This window comes from Salmo salar, chromosome ssa02 (genome assembly GCF_905237065.1).
Source record: "Salmo salar chromosome ssa02, Ssal_v3.1, whole genome shotgun sequence".
Classification (NCBI taxonomy): domain Eukaryota; kingdom Metazoa; phylum Chordata; class Actinopteri; order Salmoniformes; family Salmonidae; genus Salmo; species Salmo salar.
Genome location: NC_059443.1, coordinates 18,623,994 through 18,650,493, shown reverse-complemented (window position 1 = coordinate 18,650,493; position 26,500 = coordinate 18,623,994). Strand labels below are relative to the sequence as shown.

At 49.4% G+C, this 26,500-nt stretch overlaps 1 protein-coding gene across 1 annotated transcript in view; it reads right to left on the bottom strand.

Annotated features, from left to right (window-relative positions):
• LOC106605884 (small conductance calcium-activated potassium channel protein 2) overlaps positions 1-26,500 on the bottom strand; it is a 128,870-nt gene that overhangs the window by 75,192 nt on the left and 27,178 nt on the right. The window contains exons 4-6 of the mRNA XM_045698956.1: positions 5,580-5,876; positions 1,770-1,891; positions 860-1,001 (exon numbers count right to left, since the gene is read on the bottom strand). Of these exons, the coding sequence (XP_045554912.1) occupies positions 860-1,001; positions 1,770-1,891; positions 5,580-5,876 (561 nt within the window). The remainder of the gene's footprint in view (positions 1-859; positions 1,002-1,769; positions 1,892-5,579; positions 5,877-26,500) is intronic.

Sequence of the window (26,500 nt, the reverse complement as noted above, 5' to 3'; positions counted from 1 at the left end):
GAGAGAGGGAGAGAGAAGGAGGGAGAGAAAGAGCCACAGGCATCAATACTGACACTAACAGACAGACAACAGACCAAAATAAACCCATAGTCTGAGGAGAGAGAAAGGGAGAGAGCGAGAGAGAGAGCAAGAGAGAGAGAGACAGAGAGAGAGAGAAAGAACAGAGTCACACACACACACACACACACACACACACACACACACACACACACACACACACACACACACACACACACACACACACACACACACACACACACACACACACACAGTCCATTAGACTCAGAGCACAGATGCAGGCTAATACAGGGGGATAAACAGACAACATAAATGACAGAAAGCCCCCTAATCCTGGGCCTAGTGACCGAGAGAGGACAGGCGATATGAGGACAGAGAGAGAGGGAGGGACTAGGACAGAGATAAAGAGAGGGAAGGAGGAGGACAGAGAGAAAGAGAGGATAGGAGATAGGAGGACAGAGAGAAAGAGAGGACAGGAGGTAGGAGGACAGAGAGAGAGGGAGGGACTAGGACAGAGATAAAGAGAGGGAAGGAGGAGGACAGAGAGAAAGAGAGGATAGGAGATAGGAGGACAGAGAGAAAGAGAGGACAGGAGGTAGGAGGACAGAGAGAGAGGGAGGGACTAGGACAGAGATAAAGAGAGGGAAGGAGGAGGACAGAGAGAAAGAGAGGATAGGAGATAGGAGGACAGAGAGAAAGAGAGGACAGGAGGTAGGAGGACAAAGAGAAAGAGAAGGAGGGAGGTGGACAATAAGAAAGAATCTCAGAAAGAAAGAGAAAGGGGTGACATTGATACACACACAAAATACACACACACACACAACCATAAACATGGTGGTACCATGATGCCGGTTAGTAAACAGACTCCTTTGCCACAGTACGTGTGAGGCACCATGTCTCCGTAGCCAATAGACAGGAAGGTGATAGAGATGAGCCACATCGCCCCCAGGAAGTTACTGGTCACATCCTGGGCATCATGATACCTGGGGAGAGAGAGACAGGAAGTTACTGGTCATATCCTGGGCATCATGATACCTGGGGAGAGAGAGACAGGAAGTTACTGGTCACATCCTGGGCATCATGATATCTAGGGAGAGAGAGACAGGAAGTTATTGGTCATATCCTGGGCATCATGATACCTGGGGAGAGAGAGACAGGAAGTTACTGGTCACATCCTGGGCATTATGATACCTGGAGAGAGAGATAGGAAGTTACTGGTCACATCCTGGGCATCATGATACCTAGGGAGAGAGAGACAGGAAGTTACTGGTCACATCCTGGGCATCATGATACCTAGGGAGAGAGAGACAGGAAGTTACTGGTCACATCCTGGGCATCATGATACCTAGGGAGAGAGAGACAGGAAGTTACTGGTCACATCCTGGGCATCATGATACCTAGGGAGAGAGAGACAGGAAGTTACTGGTCACATCCTGGGCATCATGATACCTAGGGAGAGAGAGACAGGAAGTTACTGGTCACATCCTGGGCATCATGATACCTGGGGAGAGAGAGACAGGAAGTTACTGGTCACATCCTGGGCATCATGATACCTAGGGAGAGAGAGACAGGAAGTTACTGGTCACATCCTGGGCATTAAGATACCTGGGGAGAGATAGAGAGAGAGAGAGAGAGAGAGAGAGAAAGGGAAAGAATGAGACAGAGAGAGAGAGAGAGAGAGAAAGGGAAAGAGTGAAAGAGAGAGAGAGAAAGAGAGAGACAAAACTCCACTAGTCCTCTCTCACACGTACCTCTCACACACTCGTACGGTCCAGGCAGCGATGATCCACAGTGAGATGCTGAAGACCAGGAGAACAGTGCCTGGACAGATGGTCATCAGAGTCTTCATCACAAACCTTGTGTTAAAGTGCACCTGCAAAGCACACACACATCCATGCAAGCACACACGCAGATGTAGCGCACACACGCACATAACACACGCACACATACACAGTGTTAAATGTCATTGATAACGTATATAACGTACAGTTGAAATCAGAAGTTTACATACACCTTAGCCAAATACATTTAAACTCAGTTTTTCGTAATTCCTGACATTTAATCCTAGTAAAAATTCCGTCTTAGGTCAGTTAGGATCACCACTTTATTTTAAGAATGTGAAATGTCAGAATAATAGCAGAGAAAATGATTTATTTCAGCTTTTATTTCTTTCATCACATTCCCAGTGGGTCAGAAGTTTACATAAACTCAATTAGTACTTGGTAGCATTGCCTTTAAATTGTTTAACTTGGGTCAATAGTTTCAGGTAGCCTTCCACAAGTTTCCCACAATAAGTTGGGTGAATTTTGGCCCATTCCTCCTGACAGAGCTGGTGTAACTGAGTCAAGTTTGTAGGCCTCCTTGCTCGCACACGCTTTTTCAGTTCTGCCAACACATTTTCTATAGGTTTGAGGTCAGGGCTTTGTGATGGCCACTCCAATACCTTGACTTTGTTGTCCTTAAGTCATTTTGCCACAACTTTGGAAGTATGCTTGGGGTCATTGTCCATTTGGAAGACCCATTTGCGACCAAGCTTTAACTTCCTGACTGCTGTCTTGAGATGTTGCTTCAATATATCCACATCATTTTCCTACCTCATGATGCCATCTATTTTGTGAAGTGCACCAGTCCCTCCTGCAGCAAATCACCCCCACAACATGATGCTGCCACCCCTGTGCTTCACGGTTGGGATGGTGTTCTTGAGCTTGCAAGCATCCCCCTTTTTCCTCCAAACATAACGATGGCCATTATGGCCAAACAGTTATATTTTTGTTTCATCAGACCAGAGGACATTTCTCCAAAAGATACGATCTTTGTCCCCATGTGCAGTTGCAAACCGTAGTCTGGCTTTTTTATGGCGGTTTTGGAGCAGTGGCTTCTTCCTTGCTTAGCGGCCTTTCAGGTTATGTCAACAAAGGACTCGTTTTACTGTGGATATAGATAATTTTGCACCTGTTTCCTCCAGCATCTTCACAACGTCCTTTGCTGATTCTGGGATTGATTTGCACTTTTCACACCAAAGTACGTTCATCTCTAGGAGACAGAATGCGTCTCCTTCCTGAGCGGTATGACGGCTGCGTGGTCCCATGATGTTTATACTTGCGTGCCATAGTTTGTACAGATGAACGCGGTACCTTCAGGCGTTTGGAAATTGTTCCCAAGGATGAACCAGACTTGTGGAGGTCTACAATTTATTTTCTGAGGTCTTGGCTGATTTCTTTTGATTTTCCCATGGTCAAGCAAAGAGACACTGAGTTTGAAGGTAGGCCTTGAAATACATCCACAGGTACACCTCCAATTGACTCAAATGATGTCAATTATACTATTAGAAGCTTCTAAAGCCATGATGACATTTTCTGGAATTTTCCAAGATGTTTAAAGGCACAGTCAACTTAATGTATGTAAACTTCTGCCCCACTGGAATTGTGATACAGTGAATTATAAGTGAAATAATCTGTCTGTAAACAATTGTTGTAAAAATTACTTGTGTCATGCACAAAGTAGATGTCCTAACCGACTTGCCAAGAAACAAGAAACAAGAAATTTGTAGAGAGGTTGAAAAACGAGTTTTAATGACTCCAACCTAAGTGTATGTAAACTTCCGACTTCAACTGTATAAAATCTGTACACACAAACATACATAAACTGTGTTAAAGTGCACCTTCAAACACCAACTGAATGGGACGGCCTTCCTGGAATGGAGCCTGTGGCCTTTTGAACCTGTATTACTACATATAATATTATCTCAAAGCCCTTGTTGACAACACATGATTTATGTGAAAACTCTCACGTTGGGATTCCATCCTCCATGGTCTTGATTAATCATGTTTTAATCATGTCAGGTCATATTGATAGTAATAAATGGAACAGGTCATATTAACTGTCCATTCAGCAGTAGTTAGTTCAACCTTTGAAGTGTTAAGAGCTGATCAACGAGGGTTAATCAAGTAGAACACCAGGAGCTCCACATACAGCAGCTCCCCTCATTACATCTCATTCAGCCATATCCTGAAGGACATATTACAACCCAATTCACTATCTAACACATTACTCATCTAATACACTGTCACACACTCACTCTATCACTCTCTCTCTCTCTCTCTCTCTCTCTCTCTCTCTCTCACTCACTCACTCTCTCACACACACTCTCTCTCACTCACTCTCTCCCTCTCTCATACACTCTCTCTCTCTCTCCCTCTCTCACACACTCACTCTCCCTCTCTCACTCTCTCTCTCTCTCTCCCTCTCTCACACACTCTCTCTCACTCACTCTCTCCCTCTCTCCCTCTCTCACACACTCTCTCTCTCTCTTTCACTCACCCTCTCCCTCTCTCCCTCTCACTCTCTCTCTCTGTCTGTCTCTTTCTATTAGTTCTACATCTCCTTTTCTCAGTCTCATTGTACTATTCCCTCTATCATATCTCCCTTTCTTTTATCACTTTACTATTGACCTCACTCATGTAATACCCACTACTCACTCTCTCACTCTCATTTGCCAATTCTCTCAATAATTTCCCCGCATCTCATTCTCATAGGTTGCGTCCCAAATGGCACCCTATTCGCTATGGGCATTGGATACAAGTAGTGCACTACGTAGGGAATAAGGAAGCACCCTTCTGCCTTATTATTCCTGCTGCATATCTGTCTTTACTGTCCTCAGTTACCTGACAGAGGAGGATTTAGTCTCTGTCATTACTGTCCTCAGTTACCTGACAGAGGAGGATTTAGTCTCTGTCATTACTGTCCTCAGTTACCTGACAGAGGAGGATTTAGCCTCTGTCATTACTGTCCTCAGTTACCTGACAGAGGAGGATTTAGTCTCTGTCTTTACTGTCCTCGGTTACCTGTCAGAGGAGGATTTAGTCGCCGTCATTACTGTCCTCAGTTACCTGTCAGAGAAGGATTTAGTCTCTGTCATTACTGTCCTCGGTTACCTGTCAGAGGAGGATTTTGTCTCTGTCTTTACTGTCCTCAGTTACCTGTCAGAGGAGGATTCAGTCTGAATTAGTGGTAAGGTGAGAAGCTGAGACACCAAGGCAGACATCAATCAATCAATCATTCATACTTCATTGGACAGACACAGGAGGAGAGAAAGAAATGGAGAGAGACACAGGAGGAGAGAAAGAGATGGAGGGAGACACAGGAGGAGAGAAATAGATTGAGAGAGACACAGGATGAGAGAAAGGCAAGATGGAAGGAGTGAGACAGAATGAGTGAAGAGAAAGAATGAACAACAAAGCCCCCGGCATACACACACCTTATTGAGGGCCCCTATGCTCCGTGAGGAGGTATCAGTGAACACACACACCTTATTGAGGGCCCCTATGCTCCATGAGGAGGTATCAGTGAACACACACACCTTATTGAGGGCCCCTATGCTCCGTGAGGAGGCATCAGGGAACACACACCTTATTGAGGGCCCCTATGCTCCGTGAGGAGGCATCAGTAAACACACACACCTTATTTAGGGCCCCTATGCTCCGTGAGGAGGCATCAGTGAACACACAAACCTTATTGAGGGCCCCTATGCTCCATGAGGAGGCATCAGTGAACACACACACCTTATTGAGGGCCCCTATGCTCCGCGAGGAGGCATCAGTGAACAGTTTGCTGTGCAGCAGCATGACACGGGCGATGAGGTAGAGGCGGAGGAACATGGGAACACTCAGCACCATGTCCAGGTCAGCCTCAGCCTGGGACGGGGCGTAAGAGAACGCCAGACGTGCCCGCCACTGGAACTTAAAGTCCCCAGGCACCGGATGCACCGCCGACACCAGTAGCTCCAACGATATCAGCAACACCCGATTCAACGTCATGGCGATGCGCCAGTCGTCCGCTCCGTTGTCGATGACGAAGAGCTGTGGTAGGGAAAAGGAGGAACAAGGGACAGGAAGATAGAACAAGGGCTGGTTAGAGCGGAGGTAGCATTTTAACTACTTTTTAATTACTTAGTAATGAGCGTCGACATCATCATCATCATCATCATCATCATTATCAGTAGTTTGGTACATGATTACAGTGTTAGTGCCTGTAGTAGTCAATATAATGGCTTTGCATATCACAGTGGATTATCATTGATTTGATGAGAGGAAGCTGTTAGAATGTAGTGACACTGTTGATGTTTAGACTGCTTTGTTCCCCTTTCCCTCATATAAAACGAACTGTCTGCTAACTGTCAGCTAACTGTCTGCTAACTGTCTACTAACTGTCTGCTAACTGTAGGCTAACTGTCTGCTAACTGTCTACTAACTGTCTGCTAACTGTAGGCTAACTGTCTGCTAACTCTAGGCTAACTGTCTGCTAATTGTCTACTAACTGTCTGCTAACTGTAGGCTAACTGTCTGCTAACTGTCTGCAAACTCTCAGATAACTGTCTGCTAACTGTAGGCTAACTCTCAGCTAACTGTATGCTAACTGTCAGCTAAATGTCTGCTAACTGTCTGCTAACTCTCAGCTAAATGTCTGCTAAGATTCAGCTAACTGTCTGCTAACTCTCAGCTAACTCAGCTAACTCTCAGCCAACTGTCTGCTAACTGTCTACTAACTGTCTGCTAACTGTAGGCTAACTGTCTGCTAACTCTAGGGTAACTGTCTGCTAATTGTCTACTAACTGTCTGCTAACTGTAGGCTAACTGTCTGCTAACTGTCTGCAAACTCTCAGCTTACTTTCTGCTAACTGTCAGCTTACTCTCAGCTTACTGTCTGCTAACTGTCAGCTAACTGTCTGCTAACTCTCAGCTTACTGTCTGCTAACTGTCTGCTAACTGTCTGCTGACTCTCAGCTTACTGTCTGCTAACTGTCTGCTAACTGTCTGCTAACACCCCAGGAACCTAAGTGATCCCATTATCCCAGTCACAGCATTACTTTGAGTCATCATTATGGATGTATTTCTGGCATCATTATGAACACACTCTAGCCATAATGCTTTAATTGCTGTTTTTTTCCTGCTCAGTTGATGTTGTTTGCTTTCTTAATTGCTGTGGTTACTGTTGATACTGTCGCCGGGGCGGTTGTTATGAGGAAGAGCTAAGAGCAGGGTTTTAGTAAAGACCATCCCATTCAGGAAGAGACGGACGGACGGACGGACAGACGGGGGGGGATGAAGAGAGAATACGAGAGAGATATGGAGGAGAGAGAGGGAGGAGCTAGAGATAGGGAAAAAGAGAAGGCAGGGGAATGAGAAAGAGAGAAAAAGAAGGGAGACAGAGAAAGAGGAGAGACAGACAGGTGGAAAGTGAGCGATGGAGCGAGGTAGGGAAGTCCCTGTTTTAAATGAAAGGTTGAACAGATGCTGGTGGGCAGAGAGGAACAGTCAGAATTGAGCACAGAGAGAGAGAGAGAGAGCAGCTCTTACTGTATCCACATGATTCATCTGGAGAGGTTTTTATCCCACACACTTTGTCTCATCATACACAACAAACACTATGAGAGGGTCAAACAACAGAACTAACACAGTACAGGACCAACCAGAAGTCACAACTCATCTGGAGGGGCCTCAACAGGCCTGCACTGTAGCAGGATATAATGTACAACCACTAACAGACTGAAGAACAAGGGATAGGGAGCGAGAGATAGAAAGACAGACAGAGAGAAAAAGAGAGAGCAAGAGAGAGTGGGGGGGGGTAAAGAGAGAGAGGAGAGAGAGCGAGAAAGAGTAAGAGAGAGAGAGGGGGATGGGGTGTAAAGAGAGAGCAAAAAGCGGGGGAGAGAGAGAGCGAGGGAGGGGGAGAGAGAGAGAGAGAGAGAGAGAGAGAGAGAGAAGGAATGATACAGATAGTTAAACTGAAATGTGACACTAAAAGAGAGTTCAGTAGTGGTAATATTCTATCCCAGGTGTCTGTGTCTGCTCCAGCCAACTTACCTTGGTGAGACAGCTAAAGCCTGTGGCCTGGTTGAAAGCAGACACAGTCACCCAGGCACCCAGGCTAGTGACACTCCCTGTGCTCTAGTAGCAGAATGACATTCAGTGCATTTACAGACACAACCAGCTGTGGATCACTGCTGGATAGAAAGCACAAATACACTTTCAGCTTTCAGACTAGATGTCTCTGTTTGCGTGACAGTGTAGCATGCAACTGGTGCCACTGGTAAAAAGACAAAAGGAGCATTCATCATGTTGTTGGTGTGTGTCGCAAGGAGTCATTGTGTTCTGCACACTCGTGTATTGTAGGTAAAATGATTTGTGAATGCTGCATGTCAGTCAGTGTGTGTGTGTATGTGTGCATGAAAGAGAGAGAGAGAGAGAGAGAGAGAGAGAGAGAACGAGAGTGAGAGCGGGTGTTTTGCAGACCCAGCCTCGTCATGGTGACTGTTGCCAAGGCGACAACATCAAAGACCAGCCAAGCTTAATTAGAATCCCCAGCAAGAGAGAAAGAGATAAAGAGAGAGAGGGAGGGAGGGAGGGAGGAAAAGAGAGGTAGGGACACAGGGGAAGAGATAGAGACAACGGGAAGGAAGAGAGAGAAAGATTCTGTGTGTGAGAGTCAAAGAGAGTGAGAGAGAGTACAGTACAGAAGTTTGTGTGTGTGTGTGTGTGTGTGTGTGTGTGTGTGTGTGTGTGTGTGTGTGTGTGCGCACTAATGGCACTGTGCTTTTCCATTGAGTCAGAGGGAAGCCCATCACAGCCCCAACACACACACAACTCATTCACACTTACAGAACATCTCTTTTGTCTGCAAACTGATCGTCATTCACTCTGCTGTCCCTTCAGTGTGTATGTGTGTGTGTGTGTGTGTGTGACACTGCCGCTCTTCTATCCCTCACTCCCTCTTTCTCTCTCTTCCCCAGATCCTCCCTCCCTCTTTCTGAATGACATCCAAACAAATCCAAACAGAAGTGATTCAGACTCGCACCATCAGAGGAAATGACCATCCCTCCTTCTCTCCCTCCCCCCTTCCTCTTCATTCCACACACCTCTACACAGTCCTCCCTTCCTCTTCCTCCTCTCTTTTCCCCCTGCTGCTGTCACTCTTTTCATGGATGAATCGCCACAAGGAAAAACTAAATAATTAAATTCCATTAAGAAGGTAATCTGTCAATGGGAATGACTGAGCACCACCGGGCTAACACCACAGAACAGTAGGAGGGAGGGAGGAGGGAGAAGAAGGGAGGGAGGAGAGGAGTGCGGGAGTGTCGTCACTAGTTAACACATCCACAAAGTAATAATTATGGCATTACCCCACCCATTTGTACCTTTTATCTTCTTAAAATGTAATTTGAAACCTTACCCTAACCTTAACCCTAACATTAACCACCTGCTAACCTTATGCCTAACCATAACCTTAAATTAAATTAAGACCAAAAAGCACATTTGTGTAACCAATTTTGACTTTGTGGCTGAGGAATCTGACTTTGTGGCTGTGTTAACTAGTGGGGTAAAGTACCAGTGGTCAAAACCAACAGAAGGAAATGGGACTATGCAGGAGGGAGGGATGAGATAGAAGGCGTGTGGAAATAAAGGACAGGCAAAGAGAGAGAGAGCGAGGGATAGATGGAGGAAAGTGAGCAGAGGAAATTATGAAGGCCAAAGATAGGTGAGGCCTTTTCACAGGTGAAGGTGTAAACTGGCAGGGGATTAGCTAGCGGATGTCTCCTGGTGCGCTATAATAGGACACCTCTAAACCCTCTTTGGCTCCCGGCCTGACAACCACATCTAACCCCTCCCTCACCCTGCCTCCCCCTCTCACCCACTCCTGTCCACAGCCACTGACTGTATGTGTTTGGGAGTGTGTGTGTGCTCTAGGTGTGTGTGTGTGTGTCTGTAAAACTTCTCCTTCCATCATCCAAACTTCCTACCCCCCAAATCCCGTCTCCAGCACTGCTCTGCTAGGGACTCTGCTGTAACAACAGACCAGAGCGAGAGACGGAAGGAGTTCCACATATCAAACACTTATTTCATTTATATTAAAACCAGCTAAATCTGGGTGAGTCCCCTGCTGATTATAGACCCATAAGTTTAATAAATTGTGACAATAAAATAATAACAAAGCTTATAAGCAATAAAATGTCAAAAATATTACCAGGCTTCATACATATCAATCAAACAGGGTTTATTAAAAATAGACACAAACAAATAGAAGAACATGTTTCAGTTTAATACTAAAAAACTTGATATAGATGTATCAATAATGGCTGTTGATGCTGAAAAGGCTTTGGACCGTCTTGAATGGGCTTTTCCTTCATTTTCTTTGTATTTTACCCACTTTTTCGATCTTGTCTCATCGCTACAACTCCCCAACGGGCTCGGGAGAGGTGAAGGTCGAGAACCATGCGTCCTCCGAAACATGACCTGCCAAACCGCGCTTCTTAACATCCGCCCGCTTAACCTGGAAGCTAGCTGCACCAATGTGTCAGAGGAAACACCATCCAACTGATGACCGAGGTCAGCCTGCAGGCGCCCGGCACACCACAAGGAGTCGCTAGAGCATGATGAGCCAAGTAAAGATTTGAATAGCTTTTTCTATTCAAAACTTCGAAAGCTTTCAACTTTCCAGCTAAAATAATTCATTTAATAAAAATATTATATAAATATCCTAAAGCAAAAATATACACAAATAATACATTATCTGATGAAATTGCTTTAGAAAGGGGCACAAGACAGGGATATTCTCTCTTCTCCTGTTTGCACTGGCAATTGAACCCCATGCAAAAAGAATTAGACAGGACCCAAAGTAACAGGTATCAGTATTGGCAAACAATATAAACTAAACTTATTTGCAGATGATCTCCTGGTATATCTGACCAATGTTGAAAATGTAATGACCCCCTTGCAAAAACTATTTCAGGAATACTCTAAAATCTCAGTATTGAAAGGTATGTGGAAAAAAACAAAATAATGGCAATAGGAAAAAGAATAACTCTTAATCTCCTGCAATACTTTAAGTGGACCACAAAACATATCAAATACTTAGGATGCTTAATAAGTAACAATAAACAACAAATACAGTGCATTCGGAAAGTACTCAGACCCCTTGACTTTTTTCCACATTTTGTTACGTAAAGATAACTTTATCCCATTACTCAACAATATGAAAGCAGATCTAATTAAATTGAATAATATTCCCATAAATCTTACAGGTTGAATAAACCTCTTTAGAATGGGTATGGCTCCCAAAAGTTTAGATATTTATTCTCTGTAATACCAATTACCCTACCAAAAAGTATACTCGCGGGCCTCCCGGGTGGTGCAGTGGTCTAAGGCACTGCATCGCAGTGGTAGAGGCGTCACTACAGACCCAGGTTCGATCCTGGGCTGTATCACAACCGGTCGTGATCGGGAGTCCCATAGGCCAGTCCATTTTATGGCAAGAACAGCTCAAATAAACAAACAGAAATGACATCATTACTTTAAGACATGAAGGTCACTCAATACAGAAAATGTCAAGAACATTGAAAGTTTCTTCAAGTTCAGTCACAAAAACCATCAAGCGCTATGATGAAACTGGCTCTCATGAGGACCGCCACAGGAATGAAAGACACAGAGTGACCTCTGCTGCAGAGCATAAGTTCATTAGAGATAACAGCCTCAGAAATTTCAGCCCAAATAAATGCTTCACAGAGTTCAAGTAACAGACACATCTCAACATCAACTGTTCAGAGGAGACTGCATGAATCAGGCCTTCATGGTCTAATTTCTGCAAAGAAACTACTACTAAAGGACACCAATAAGAAGAAGAGACTTGCTTGGGCCAAGTGTAACGGCTGCCGTAAGAGAGAGAGGACCAAGGCGCAGCGGGTTGCGTGCTCATCATTATATTTATTAAATAAATATAAACATGGAAAAACAATAAACGACGACAGGAAACAGTTTAGCAGGCTATACACATAACAGCAGTGCTAAAGACAACTACCCACAATTAACAAACAAAACACATCCCTATATATAGGACTCTCAATCAAAGGCAACTACAAACACCTGCCTCCAATTGAGAGTCCAACACCCAATTACCTAACATAGAAAATACTAAACTAGAAAGAACATAGAAATACAAAAACATAGAACATAACCCAAAACCCTGAAATAATAAATCAAACACCCTTCTAAACAAACCACCACCCCGAACCACATAAAACAAATACCCCCTGCCACGTCCTGACCAAACTACAATAACAAATAACCCCTATACTGGTCAGGACGTGACACCAAGAAGCACGAGCAATGGTCTGGAGTCCAAATGTGAGATTTTTGGTTCCAACCACTGTGTCTTTGTGAGGTGTGATTTGCTGGTGAAACTGTCTGTGATTTACTTAGAATTCAAGGGACACCTAACCAGCATGGCTACCACAGCATTCTGCAGTGATACGCCATCCCATCTGGTTTGGGCTTAGTGGTCCAATCATTTGTTTTTCAACAGGACAATGACCCAACACATCTCCAGGCTGTGTATTGGCTATTTTACCAACAAGGGGAGTGATGGAGTGCTGCATTAGATGACCTGGCCTCCACAATCCCCCGACCTCAACCAAACTGAGATGGTTTGGGAGGGGTCGAACCATAGAGTGAAGCAGCCAAAACAGCCAACAAGTGCTCAGCATACAGTTGAAGTCGGAAGTATATACATCCACTTAGGTTGGAGTCATTAAAACTCGTTTTTTAACCACTCCACAAATTTCTTGTTAACAAACTATAGTTTTGGCAAGTTGGTTAGGACATCTACTTTGTGCATGACACAAGTAATTTTTCCAACAGTTGTTTAGAGACAGATTATTTCACTTAGAATTCACTGTATCACAATTCCAGTGGGTCAGAAGTTTACATACATTAAGTTGACTGTGCCTTTAAACAGCCTGGAACATTCCAGAAAATGATGTCATGGCATATAGTTAAATTCACTAAAGAGGAACAATGAGTACATATTGAAGATGAGCATGCTCATCCCCAGAATCTATTTTCAAAGGATAAAGCTAAGAACATGAACAACTTCATAGTTTAGAACACTAGAACAATATGGAAGAAAATGAAACATTATAGAAGAACCAATTTCACTCCCAAAAAACAATCTTTGATAGCTTTCCAGAATGTACAGATAAATTGGTCCACATGGAAAACTAAAGGAATAGAAACTGTAAATGACTTGGTAATACAGGATTAAAAAGCAATTTTGGACTGACCAATGTAGATATTTTCAAATGCAATTTAAAAGTTTAATATCAAGAAATGTATATTTAAACATTTTTGGACATCAGCGCAATCTTGAGGGATTCCTATTTGAGTCAGAAAAGGATATTCATATGATAGCTAAGATATGCAAAACCTTGCAGAGAGCCTATCCAACTGACAATCTCTTAGAAACAAATATAAAAATTGGAACCAAAACATAAAAATAACTGATATTGGCACAAGATGGAGGTAATGTTGGAACATAACTAACGAGATTACAGGTAACTAAAATGTATGCTTAATCCAGTATAAACTGATGTTGTAACGATTGTCTGAAAGAGGGGACCAAGATGCAGCGTGGTTCGTGCTCATCATGAAATGTATTTACTGAGAACACTTTAGACAAAATAACAAAACGACCAACAGTTCCGTCAGGTGCAAAACACTAAACAGAAATAAACCACCCACAAAACCCAAAGGAAAACAGGCTACCTAAGTATGGCTCCCAATCAGCGACAATGATGTACAGCTGTCCCTGATTGAGAGCCATACCAGGCCAAAACAAAGAAATACAAACACACAAACACAAAAAAGGACATAGAATGCCCAAAACCCCAAAACACACAGAAAAACACCCCCTGCCACGCCCTGACCAAACTACAATAACAAATAACCCCTTTTACTGGTCAGGATGTGACAGATGTATAGAATCTGTTACACAAGAGACAAAATTAACAAATTCTACAGCACAACTGCAGAGTCATTTCTTAAGTGTAAAACTAACAATAACTCAATAATCCATGCCTTCTGGTAACGTTATAAAGTCCAAAAAGTTATGGGCGGAGGTAGAAAGTTGGCTGTCAGAAGTATTACAATGTAAATGTACTTTTAATCTGTCTCTCTGTTTATTTCAAGACATGGCATATGAGGGTGCAGTAAGAAACCCGATCATCTTGAAAAACAACAAAAAATCAACAACAACAAAAATCAAGCAATCCTCCATCGTTAACCCAATGGAAAGGTCAAATGCTTTATTATCTAAATGCTGAAAGTGTGTGGGCGATGGAGAGAAACAAAATGGTGCAGTTTGAGGCCATGTGACGGAGAGTGATGTGGGCACTGGAGATGGGGGTATGAGCAGATGGCTCTGGGCAGGGGTGATGTTGTGGATGGTGGTGAGCGTCTGTATGTTGTTGTTTGTATGTGGATGTTTTGTATTGTTTAAAAAACTATTTTAAAAGGAAGGAGAGAAAGAGCGGAAAGGAGTGAGACAGAGACAGGAAATGAGAGAGAGCAGGAGAAAGAGATAGAGAGAAATAGGAGAAAGGGGGAAGGAGAGCGACTTGAAACTCTAATGGTCTTCTGTAGAATACTGTGCTCTCTGATAAGATGTGCAGTTTCCACTCTTCCCCCAGATGAGCTGTCACCCCTCCCCCTCTCATGTCCTCCATCTCCCTGGCCAAACCCCCAGGGCCATGGTGGCTGCTGGGTAATCGTGTTAAGTGCCTGACTGCAGATGTCTCTAATACAGAGCAAGACACAGACACAAGCAGACACCAACAGGCCAATCCAGAGTCACACAGAACAGAGACAGACCTGACCAAACAAGCCCAGAGTCACACAGAACAGAGACAGACCTGACCAAGCAAGCCCAGAGTCACACAGAACAAACACAGACCTGACCAAACAAGCCCAGAGTCACTCAGAACAGAGACAGACCTGACCAAACATGCCCAGAGTCACTCAGAACAGAGACAGACCTGACCAAACATGCCCAGAGTCACACAGAACAGAGACAGACCTGACCAAACAAGCCCAGAGTCACACAGAACATAAACAGACCTGACCAAACACGCCCAGAGTCACCATTCCCCGGCGGGAGGAACAAAAAGGAGGTACAGTAGATGTTTTCCCTAAGCACTGATACAGGGTCAGATATTTTTTATCCCCCTAATGGATAAGGTTGGGATTAGCAGTAGAGTAATCTTATCCTAGATCTGTGGTTAGGAGCGAGTTCTACCTGTGAGGAGAAAGCCCACCTCAGGGAGGAGAGAGACAGGCTAGACTACACACCACAGGACACAGTGATGGAGCGGACACACGCATACGTGCACACACACTCACACACACAAATAGGGTGGGAAACGCCTTGCAAGGCCTGCAGCATGGAAATCCCTTGAAGAGAGAGATAAAAACTAGGACAAGGATCTCACATCTCTCTCTCTCAATCACACACACAGGAAAACAGATGACACACTTTCCTAGACTGTGCTCTCAACTCTGAGGGAACACCTCTCTGGCTTTCTCTACACCGCTGAGAGAGAGAGAGAGAGAGAGAGAGAGAGAGAGAGAGAGAGAGAGAGAGAGAGAGAGAGAGAGAGAGAGAGAGAGAGAGAGAGAGAGAGAGAGAGAGAGAGAGAGAGAGAGAGAGAGAGAGAGAGAGAGAGAGAGAGAGAGAGAGAGAGAGAGAGAGAGAGAGAGAGAGAGAGAGAGAGAGAGAGAGAGAGAGAGAGAGAGAGAGAGAGAGAGAGAGAGAGAGAGAGAGAGAGAGAGAGAGAGAGAGAGAGAGAGAGAGAGAGAGAGAGAGAGAGAGAGAGAGAGAGAGAGAGAGAGAGAGAGAGAGAGAGAGAGAGAGAGAGAGAGAGAGAGAGAGAGAGAGAGAGAGAGAGAGAGAGAGAGAGAGAGAGAGAGAGAGAGAGAGAGAGAGAGAGAGAGAGAGGGGTGAGAGGGGTGAGAGAGAGAACATACAATTTGACATCCCAATTAGGATCTGGCTAAAAATACTTGAAACAGTTATAGAACCCTCTATGGTTGTGAAGTCTGGGGTCCACAAAATAGGACAAACACCAAATTGAGACACTGCAGAATACCTGACCACTATGACTGACCCAAAATTAAGAAAAGCTTTGACTATGTACAGACTCAGTGAGAATAGCCTTGCTATTGAGAGAAGCCGCCATAGGCAGACCTGGTTCTCAAGAGAAGACAGGCTATGTGCACACTGCCCACAAAATGAGGTGGAAACGGAGCTGCACTTCCTAACCTCCTGCCAAATGTATGACCATATTAGAGACACATACTTCCCTCAGATTACACAGATCCACAAAGAATTTGAAAGTAAATCCAATTTCCCTATTGGGGTAAATACCACAGTGTGCCATCACAGCAGAAAGATTTGTGACCTGTTGCCACAAAAAAAGGGTAACCAGTGAAGAACAAACACCATTGTAAACACAACCCATATTTATGTTGATTTATTTTCCCTTTCGTACTTCAACTATTCGCACAATGTTACAACACTGTACATAGACAATAATATAACATTTGAAATGTCTCTATTCTTTTGAAACTCTTGAAACTCTTTCATTTTTGTTTATTGTTTATTTCCCTTGCTTTGACAATGACAAAAAAAGCCCTTTTGAATTGAATTGAGAGAGAAAAGGAGAGAGTGAAGAGAGAGAGAGGGGTGGAGTGTAAATCAGCAGAGTGATGAGGGATGTGGCATTCTGATATTAACATACTGTTAGAATGTACCCAGTGTTTCCCTAACAAGGTCTGATATTAACATACTGTTAGAATGTACCCAGTGTTTCCCTAACGAGGTCTGATATTAACATACTGTTAGAATGTACCCAGTGTTTCCCTAACAAGGTCTGATATTAACATACTGTTAGAATGTACCCAGTGTTTCCCTAACAAGGTCTGATATTAACATACTGTTAGAATGTACCCAGTGTTTCCCTAACAAGGTCTGATATTAACATACTGTTAGAATGTACCCAGTGTTTCCCTAACAAGGTCTGATATTAACATACTGTTAGAATGTACCCAGTGTTTCCCTAACAAGGTCTGATATTAACATACTGTTAGAATGTACCCAGCGTTTCCCTAACAAGGTCTGATATTAACATACTGTTAGAATGTACCCAGTGTTTCCCTAACAAGGTCTGATATTAACATACAGTTAGAATGTACCCAGTGTTTCCCTAACAAGGTCTGATATTAACATACTGTTAGAATGTACCCAGTGTTTCCCTAACAAGGTCTGATATTAACATACTGTTAGAATGTACCCAGTGTTTCCCTAACAAGGTCTGCATGCTGCTGATTTACTGTAGTGAACTTGGGGGCAGCATTCCCTGCCTGGGGGTGCTGAACCAACAACCTTCTGGTCCCAAGGTGTGGAAAGAGACTACAATCCCCTTTTCTGATGTCTCAACGTGACCCAGCTTTGCTTTCACCACAAATGGAAGACAAACAAGAAAATCTCTGCTATCGACCCGTTGTGGATGTTGCTATTCAGAGATCTGGTAACGTAACCAGCAAGGTTATTGTGTAAGAAAAAAGTTGACTTGTGGCTACTCCCATTACTACCAGTATACCGATGGACTGATGAAAAATCTCTCTCTCTCTGTGTGTGTGTGTGTGTGTGTGTGTGTGTGTGTGTGTGTGTGTGTGTGTGTGTGTGTGTGTGTGTGTGTGTGTGTGAATTAGGACAGTGTGTGTGTGTGTGAGTATTAGGACAGTGTGTGTGTGTGTGTGTTAGGATAGCGTGTGAGTGTGTGTATTAGGACAGTGTGTGTGTGTATTAGGACAGTGTGTGTGTGTGTATTAGGACAGTTTGTGTGTGTGTGTATTAGGACAGTGTGTGTGTGTGTATTAGGACAGTGTGTGTGGGTATTAGGACAGTGTGTGAGTGTGTAAATTAGGACAGTGTGTGTGTGTCTTAGGACAGTGTGTGAGTGTGTGAATTAGGAAAGTGTGTGTGTGTGTGTGTGTGTGTGTTAGGATAGCGTGTGAGTGTGTGTATTAGGACAGTGTGTGAGTGTGTGGATTAGGAAAGTGTGTGTGTGTGTTAGGATAGCGTGTGAGTGTGTGAATTAGGAAAGTGTGTGTGTGTGTTAGGATAGCGTGTGAGTGTGTGAATTAGGAAAGTGTGTGTGTGTGTTAGGACAGTGTGTGAGTGTGTGAATTAGGAAAGTGTGTGTGTGTGTTAGGATAGCGTGTGAGTGTGTGAATTAGGAAAGTGTGTGTGTGTGTGTTAGGATAGCGTGTGAGTGTGTGAATTAGGAAAGTGTGTGTGTGTGTTAGGATAGCGTGTGAGTGTGTGAATTAGGAAAGTGTGTGTGTGTGTGTGTGTTAGGATAGCGTGTGAGTGTGTGAATTAGGAAAGTGTGTGTGTGTGTTAGGATAGCGTGTGAGTGTGTGAATTAGGAAAGTGTGTGTGTGTGTGTGTGTGTGTTAGGATAGCGTGTGAGTGTGTGAATTAGGAAAGTGTGTGTGTGTGTTAGGATAGCGTGTGAGTGTGTGAATTAGGAAAGTGTGTGTGTGTGTGTTAGGATAGCGTGTGAGTGTGTGAATTAGGAAAGTGTGTGTGTGTGTGTTAGGATAGCGTGTGAGTGTGTGAATTAGGACAGTATGTGTGTGTGTTAGGACAGTGTGTGTGTGTGTTAGGATAGCGTGTGAGTGTGTGAATTAGGAAAGTGTGTGTGTGTGTGTGTGTTAGGATAGTGTGTGAGTGTGTGAATTAGGAAAGTGTGTGTGTGTGTGTTAGGATAGCGTGTGAGTGTGTGAATTAGGAAAGTGTGTGTGTGTGTTAGGATAGCGTGTGAGTGTGTGAATTAGGAAAGTGTGTGTGTGTGTTAGGATAGCGTGTGAGTGTGTGAATTAGGAAAGTGTGTGTGTGTGTTAGGATAGCGTGTGAGTGTGTGAATTAGGAAAGTGTGTGTGTGTGTTAGGATAGCGTGTGAGTGTGTGAATTAGGAAAGTGTGTGTGTGTGTTAGGATAGCGTGTGAGTGTGTGTGGGCAGCTGGCCTTCTCTAACCTCCACCCCCACCCCTCTCAGCCTGAGGACAGAAGGCCACTGGTGAGCTGGCAAATGCTGAGTCACACGACAGAACCCAAGAACCCAGACACACTGACTCAAACACACACTGACTCAAACAGACATTCTGCCTCAAACAGACATTCTGCCTCAAACAGACATGCTGCCTCAAACAGACATGCTGCCTCAAATAGACATGCTGCCTCAAACAGACATGCTGCCACAAACAGACATACTGGGGTGGAGGGTGGAGGGGGGCTCCATCCACAGAGGAGTATGGTGTGGGGTGGAGGAGGGGCTCCATCCACAGAGGAGTATGGTGTGGGGTGGAGGGGGAGCTCCATCCACAGAGGAGTATTGTGTGGGGTGGAGGGGGGGCGCCATCCACAGAGGAGTATGGTGTGGGGTGGAGGGGGGCTCCATCCACAGAGGAGTATGGTGTGGGGTGGAGGGGGGCTCCATCCACAGAGGAGTATGGTGTGGGGTGGAGGGGGAGCTCCATCCACAGAGGAGTATGGTGTGGGGTGGAGGGTGGAGGGGGGCTCTATCCACAGAGGAGTATGGTGTGGGGTGGAGGGGGGCTCCATCCACAGAGGAGTATGGTGTGGGGTGGAGGGTGGAGGGGAGGCTCCATCCACAGAGGAGTATGGTGTGGGGTGGAGGGTGGAGGGGGCTCCATCCACAGAGGAGTATGGTGTGGGGTGGAGGGGGAGCTCCATCCACAGAGGAGTATTGTGTGGGGTGGAGGGGGGCGCCATCCACAGAGGAGTATGGTGTGGGGTGGAGGGGGGCTCCATCCACAGAGGAGTATGGTGTGGGGTAGAGGGGGGCTCCATCCACAGAGGAGTATGGTGTGGGGTGGAGGGGGAGCTCCATCCACAGAGGAGTATGGTGTGGGGTGGAGGGTGGAGGGGGGCTCTATCCACAGAGGAGTATGGTGTGGGGTGGAGGGGGGGCTCCATCCACAGAGGAGTATGGTGTGGGGTGGAGGGTGGAGGGGAGGCTCCATCCACAGAGGAGTATGGTGTGGGGTGGAGGGTGGAGGGGGCTCCATCCACAGAGGAGTATTGTGTGGGGTGGAGGGTGGAGGGGGGCTCCATCCACAGAGGAGTATTGTGTGGGGTGGAGGGTGGAGGGGGGCTCCATCCACAGAGGAGTATGGTGTGGGGTGGAGGGTGGAGGGGGCTCCATCCACAGAGGAGTATGGTGTGGGGTGGAGGGGGGCTCCATCCACAGAGGAGTATTGTGTGGGGTGGAGGGTGGAGGGGGTCTCCATCCACAGAGGAGTATGGTGTGGGGTGGAGGGTGGAGGGGGAGCTCCATCCACAGAGGAGTATGGTGTGGGGTGGAGGGGGAGCTCCATCCACAGAGGAGTATGGTGTGGGGTGGAGGGGGGGCTCCATCCACAGAGGAGTATGGTGTGGGGTGGAGGGTGGAGGGGGAGCTCCATCCACAGAGGAGTATGGTGTGGGGTGGAGGGTGGAGGGGGAGCTCCATCCACAGAGGAGTATGGTGTGGGGTGGAGGTGGGGCTCCATCCACAGAGGAATATGGTGTGGGGTGGAGGGGGGGCTCCATCCACAGAGGAGTATGGTGTGGAGGAGGGGCTCCATCCACAGAGGGAGTATGGTGTGGGGTGGAGGGTGGCTCCATCCACAGAGGAGTATGGTGTGGGGTGGAGGGGGAGCTCCATCCACAGAGGAGTATGGTGTGGGGTGGGGGGTGGAGGGGGGCGCCATCCACAGAGGAGTATGGTGTGAGGTGGAGGGGGAGCTCCATCCACAGAGGAGTATTGTGTGGGGTGGAGGGGGGCGCCATCCACAGAGGAGTATGGTGTGGGGTGGAGGGGGGCTCCATCCACAGAAGAGTATGGTGTGGGGTGGAGGGTGGAGGGGAGGCTCCATCAACAGAGGAGTATGGTGTGGGGTGGAGGGTGGCTCCATCCACAGAGGAGTATGGTGTGGGGTGGAGGGGGAGCTCCATCCACAGAGGAGTATGGTGTGGGGTGGAGGGGGCGCCATCCACAGAGGAGTATGGTGTGGGGTGGAGGGGGAGCTCCATCCACAGAGGAGTATTGTGTGGGGTGGAGGGGGGCGCCATCCACAGAGGAGTATGGTGTGGGGTGGAGGGGGGCTCCATCCACAGAGGAGTATGGTGTGGGGTGGAGGGGGGCTCCATCCACAGAGGAGTATGGTGTGGGGTGGAGGGGGGCTCCATCCGCAGAGGAGTATGGTGTGGGGTGGAGGGGGAGCTCCATCCACAGAGGAGTATGGTGTGGGGTGGAGGGTGGAGGGGGGCTCCATCCACAGAGGAGTATTGTGTGGGGTGGAGGGTGGAGGGGGGCTCCATCCACAGAGGAGTATGGTGTGGGGTGGAGGGTGGAGGGGGGCTCCATCCACAGAGGAGTATGGTGTGGGGTGGAGGGTGGAGGGGGGCTCCATCCACAGAGGAGTATGGTGTGGGTTGGAGGGGGGCTCCATCCACAGAGGAGTATTGTGTGGGGTGGAGGGTGGAGGGGGTCTCCATCCACAGAGGAGTATGGTGTGGGGTGGAGGGTGGAGGGGGAGCTCCATCCACAGAGGAGTATGGTGTGGGGTGGAGGGGGAGCTCCATCCACAGAGGGATATGGTGTGGGGTGGAGGGGGGAGGGGGCGCCATCCACAGAGGAGTATGGTGTGAGGTGGAGGGGAGCTCCATCCACAGAGGAGTATTGTGTGGGGTGGAGGGGGGCGCCATCCACAGAGGAGTATGGTGTGGGGTGGAGGGGGGCTCCATCCACAGAGGAGTATGGTGTGGGGTGGAGGGTGGAGGGGAGGCTCCATCAACAGAGGAGTATGGTGTGGGGTGGAGGGTGGCTCCATCCACAGAGGAGTATGGTGTGGGGTGGAGGGGGAGCTCCATCCACAGAGGAGTATGGTGTGGGGTGGAGGGGGCGCCATCCACAGAGGAGTATGGTGTGGGGTGGAGGGGGAGCTCCATCCACAGAGGAGTATTGTGTGGGGTGGTGGGGGGCGCCATCCACAGAGGAGTATGGTGTGGGGTGGAGGGGGGCTCCATCCACAGAGGAGTATGGTGTGGGGTGGAGGGGGGGCTCCATCCACAGAGGAGTATGGTGTGGGGTGGAGGGGGAGCTCCATCCACAGAGGAGTATGGTGTGGGGTGGAGGGTGGAGGGGGGCTCTATCCACAGAGGAGTATGGTGTGGGGTGGAGGGGGGGCTCCATCCACAGAGGAGTATGGTGTGGGGTGGAGGGGGAGCTCCATCCACAGAGGAGTATGGTGTGGGGTGGAGGGTGGAGGGGGCGCCATCCACAGAGGAGTATGGTGTGAGGTGGAGGGGGAGCTCCATCCACAGAGGAGTATTGTGTGGGGTGGAGGGGGGCGCCATCCACAGAGGAGTATGGTGTGGGGTGGAGGGGGGCTCCATCCACAAAAGGAGTATGGTGTGGGGTGGAGGGTGGAGGGGAGGCTCCATCAACAGAGGAGTATGGTGTGGGGTGGAGGGTGGCTCCATCCACAGAGGAGTATGGTGTGGGGTGGAGGGGGAGCTCCATCCACAGAGGAGTATGGTGTGGGGTGGAGGGGGCGCCATCCACAGAGGAGTATGGTGTGGGGTGGAGGGGGAGCTCCATCCACAGAGGAGTATTGTGTGGGGTGGAGGGGGGCGCCATCCACAGAGGAGTATGGTGTGGGGTGGAGGGGGGCTCCATCCACAGAGGAGTATGGTGTGGGGTGGAGGGGGGCTCCATCCACAGAGGAGTATGGTGTGGGGTGGAGGGGGAGCTCCATCCACAGAGGAGTATGGTGTGGGGTGGAGGGTGGAGGGGGGGCTCTATCCACAGAGGAGTATGGTGTGGGGTGGAGGGGGAGCTCCATCCACAGAGGAGTATGGTGTGGGGTGGAGGGTGGAGGGGGGCGCCATCCACAGAGGAGTATGGTGTGAGGTGGAGGGGAGCTCCATCCACAGAGGAGTATTGTGTTGGGTGGAGGGGGGCGCCATCCACAGAGGAGTATGGTGTGGGGTGGAGGGGGGCTCCATCCACAGAAGAGTATGGTGTGGGGTGGAGGGTGGAGGGGAGGCTCCATCAACAGAGGAGTATGGTGTGGGGTGGAGGGTGGCTCCATCCACAGAGGAGTATGGTGTGGGGTGGAGGGGGAGCTCCATCCACAGAGGAGTATGGTGTGGGGTGGAGGGGGCGCCATCCACAGAGGAGTATGGTGTGGGGTGGAGGGGGAGCTCCATCCACAGAGGAGTATTGTGTGGGGTGGAGGGGGGCGCCATCCACAGAGGAGTATGGTGTGGGGTGGAGGGGGGCTCCATCCACAGAGGAGTATGGTGTGGGGTGGAGGGGGGCTCCATCCACAGAGGAGTATGGTGTGGGGTGGAGGGGGGGCTCCATCCACAGAGGAGTATGGTGTGGGGTGGAGGGGGAGCTCCATCCACAGAGGAGTATGGTGTGGGGTGGAGGGTGGAGGGGGGCTCTATCCACAGAGGAGTATGGTGTGGGGTGGAGGGGGGCTCCATCCACAGAGGAGTATGGTGTGGGGTGGAGGGTGGAGGGGAGGCTCCATCCACAGAGGAGTATGGTGTGGGGTGGAGGGTGGAGGGGGCTCCATCCACAGAGGAGTATTGTGTGGGGTGGAGGGTGGAGGGGGGCTCCATCCACAGAGGAGTATTGTGTGGGGTGGAGGGTGGAGGGGGGGCTCCATCCACAGAGGAGTATGGTGTGGGGTGGAGGGTGGAGGGGGCTCCATCCACAGAGGAGTATGGTGTGGGGTGGAGGGGGGCTCCATCCACAAAGGAGTATTGTGTGGGGTGGAGGGTGGAGGGGGTCTCCATCCACAGAGGAGTATGGTGTGGGGTGGAGGGTGGAGGGGGGGGCTCCATCCACAGAGGAGTATGGTGTGGGGTGGAGGGGGGCTCCATCCACAGAGGAGTATGGTGTGGGGTGGAGGGTGGAGGGGGAGCTCCATCCACAGAGGAGTATGGTGTGGGGTGGAGGGTGGAGGGGGAGCTCCATCCACAGAGGAGTATGGTGTGGGGTGGAGGTGGGGCTCCATCCACAGAGGAATATGGTGTGGGGTGGAGGGTGGAGGGGGGGCTCCATCCACAGAGGAGTATGGTGTGGGGTGGAGGAGGGGCTCCATCCACAGAGGAGTATGGTGTGGGGTGGAGGGTGGCTCCATCCACAGAGGAGTATGGTGTGGGGTGGAGGGGGAGCTCCATCCACAGAGGAGTATGGTGTGGGGTGGAGGGTGGAGGGGGGCGCCATCCACAGAGGAGTATGGTGTGAGGTGGAGGGGGAGCTCCATCCACAGAGGAGTATTGTGTGGGGTGGAGGGGGGCGCCATCCACAGAGGAGTATGGTGTGGGGTGGAGGGGGGGCTCCATCCACAGAGGAGTATGGTGTGGGGTGGAGGGTGGAGGGGAGGCTCCATCAACAGAGGAGTATGGTGTGGGGTGGAGGGTGGCTCCATCCACAGAGGAGTATGGTGTGGGGTGGAGGGGGAGCTCCATCCACAGAGGAGTATGGTGTGGGGTGGAGGGGGCGCCATCCACAGAGGAGTATGGTGTGGGGTGGAGGGGGAGCTCCATCCACAGAGGAGTATTGTGTGGGGTGGTGGGGGGCGCCATCCACAGAGGAGTATGGTGTGGGGTGGAGGGGGGCTCCATCCACAGAGGAGTATGGTGTGGGGTGGAGGGGGGCTCCATCCACAGAGGAGTATGGTGTGGGGTGGAGGGGGAGCTCCATCCACAGAGGAGTATGGTGTGGGGTGGAGGGTGGAGGGGGGCTCTATCCACAGAGGAGTATGGTGTGGGGTGGAGGGGGGCTCCATCCACAGAGGAGTATGGTGTGGGGTGGAGGGGGAGCTCCATCCACAGAGGAGTATGGTGTGGGGTGGAGGGGGGCGCCATCCACAGAGGAGTATGGTGTGAGGTGGAGGGGGAGCTCCATCCACAGAGGAGTATTGTGTGGGGTGGAGGGGGGCGCCATCCACAGAGGAGTATGGTGTGGGGTGGAGGGGGGGCTCCATCCACAAAAGGAGTATGGTGTGGGGTGGAGGGTGGAGGGGAGGCTCCATCAACAGAGGAGTATGGTGTGGGGTGGAGGGTGGCTCCATCCACAGAGGAGTATGGTGTGGGGTGGAGGGGGAGCTCCATCCACAGAGGAGTATGGTGTGGGGTGGAGGGGGCGCCATCCACAGAGGAGTATGGTGTGGGGTGGAGGGGGAGCTCCATCCACAGAGGAGTATTGTGTGGGGTGGAGGGGGGCGCCATCCACAGAGGAGTATGGTGTGGGGTGGAGGGGGGGCTCCATCCACAGAGGAGTATGGTGTGGGGTGGAGGGGGGGCTCCATCCACAGAGGAGTATGGTGTGGGGTGGAGGGGGGCTCCATCCACAGAGGAGTATGGTGCGGGGTGGAGGGGGAGCTCCATCCACAGAGGAGTATGGTGTGGGGTGGAGGGTGGAGGGGGGCTCGATCCACAGAGGAGTATGGTGTGGGGTGGAGGGGGGGCTCGATCCACAGAGGAGTATGGTGTGGGGTGGAGGGTGTAGGGGAGGCTCCATCCACAGAGGGAGTATGGTGTGGGGTGGAGGGTGGAGGGGGCTCCATCCACAGAGGAGTATGGTGTGGGGTGGAGGGGGAGCTCCATCCACAGAGGAGTATTGTGTGGGGTGGAGGGTGGAGGGGGGGCTCCATCCACAGAGGAGTATTGTGTGGGGTGGAGGGTGGAGGGGGGGCTCCATCCACAGAGGAGTATGGTGTGGGGTGGAGGGTGGAGGGGGAGCTCCATCCACAGAGGAGTATGGTGTGGGGTGGAGGGGGGCTCCATCCACAGAGGAGTATGGTGTGGGGTGGAGGGGGAGCTCCATCTACAGAGGAATATGGTGTGGGGTGGAGGGGGGAGGGGGGCTCCATCCACAGAGGAGTATGGTGTGGGGTGGAGGGGGGGCTCCATCCCGAGAGGAGTATGGTGTGGGGTGGAGGGTGGAGGGGGAGCTCCATCCACAGAGGAGTATGGTGTGGGGTGGAGGGGGAGCTCCATCCACAGAGGAGTATGGTGTGGGGTGGAGGTGGGGCTCCATCCACAGAGGAATATGGTGTGGGGTGTGGGGTGGAGGAGGTGCTCCATCCACAGAGGAGTATGGTGTGGGGTGGAGGGGGGCTCCTTCCACAGAGGAGTATGGTGTGGGGTGGAGGGGGGCTCCATCCACAGAGGAGTATGGTGTGGGGTGGAGGGTGGAGGGGGGCTCTATCCACAGAGGAGTATGGTGTGGGGTGGAGGGTGGAGGGGGAGCTCCATCCACAGAGGAGTATGGTGTGGGGTGGAGGGTGGAGGGGGGCTCTATCCACAGAGGAGTATGGTGTGGGGTGGAGGGGGGGCTCCATCCACAGAGGAGTATGGTGTGGGGTGGAGGGTGGAGGGGAGGCTCCATCCACAGAGGAGTATGGTGTGGGGTGGAGGGTGGAGGGGGCTCCATCCACAGAGGAGTATGGTGTGGGGTGGAGGGGGAGCTCCATCCACAGAGGAGTATTGTGTGGGGTGGAGGGTG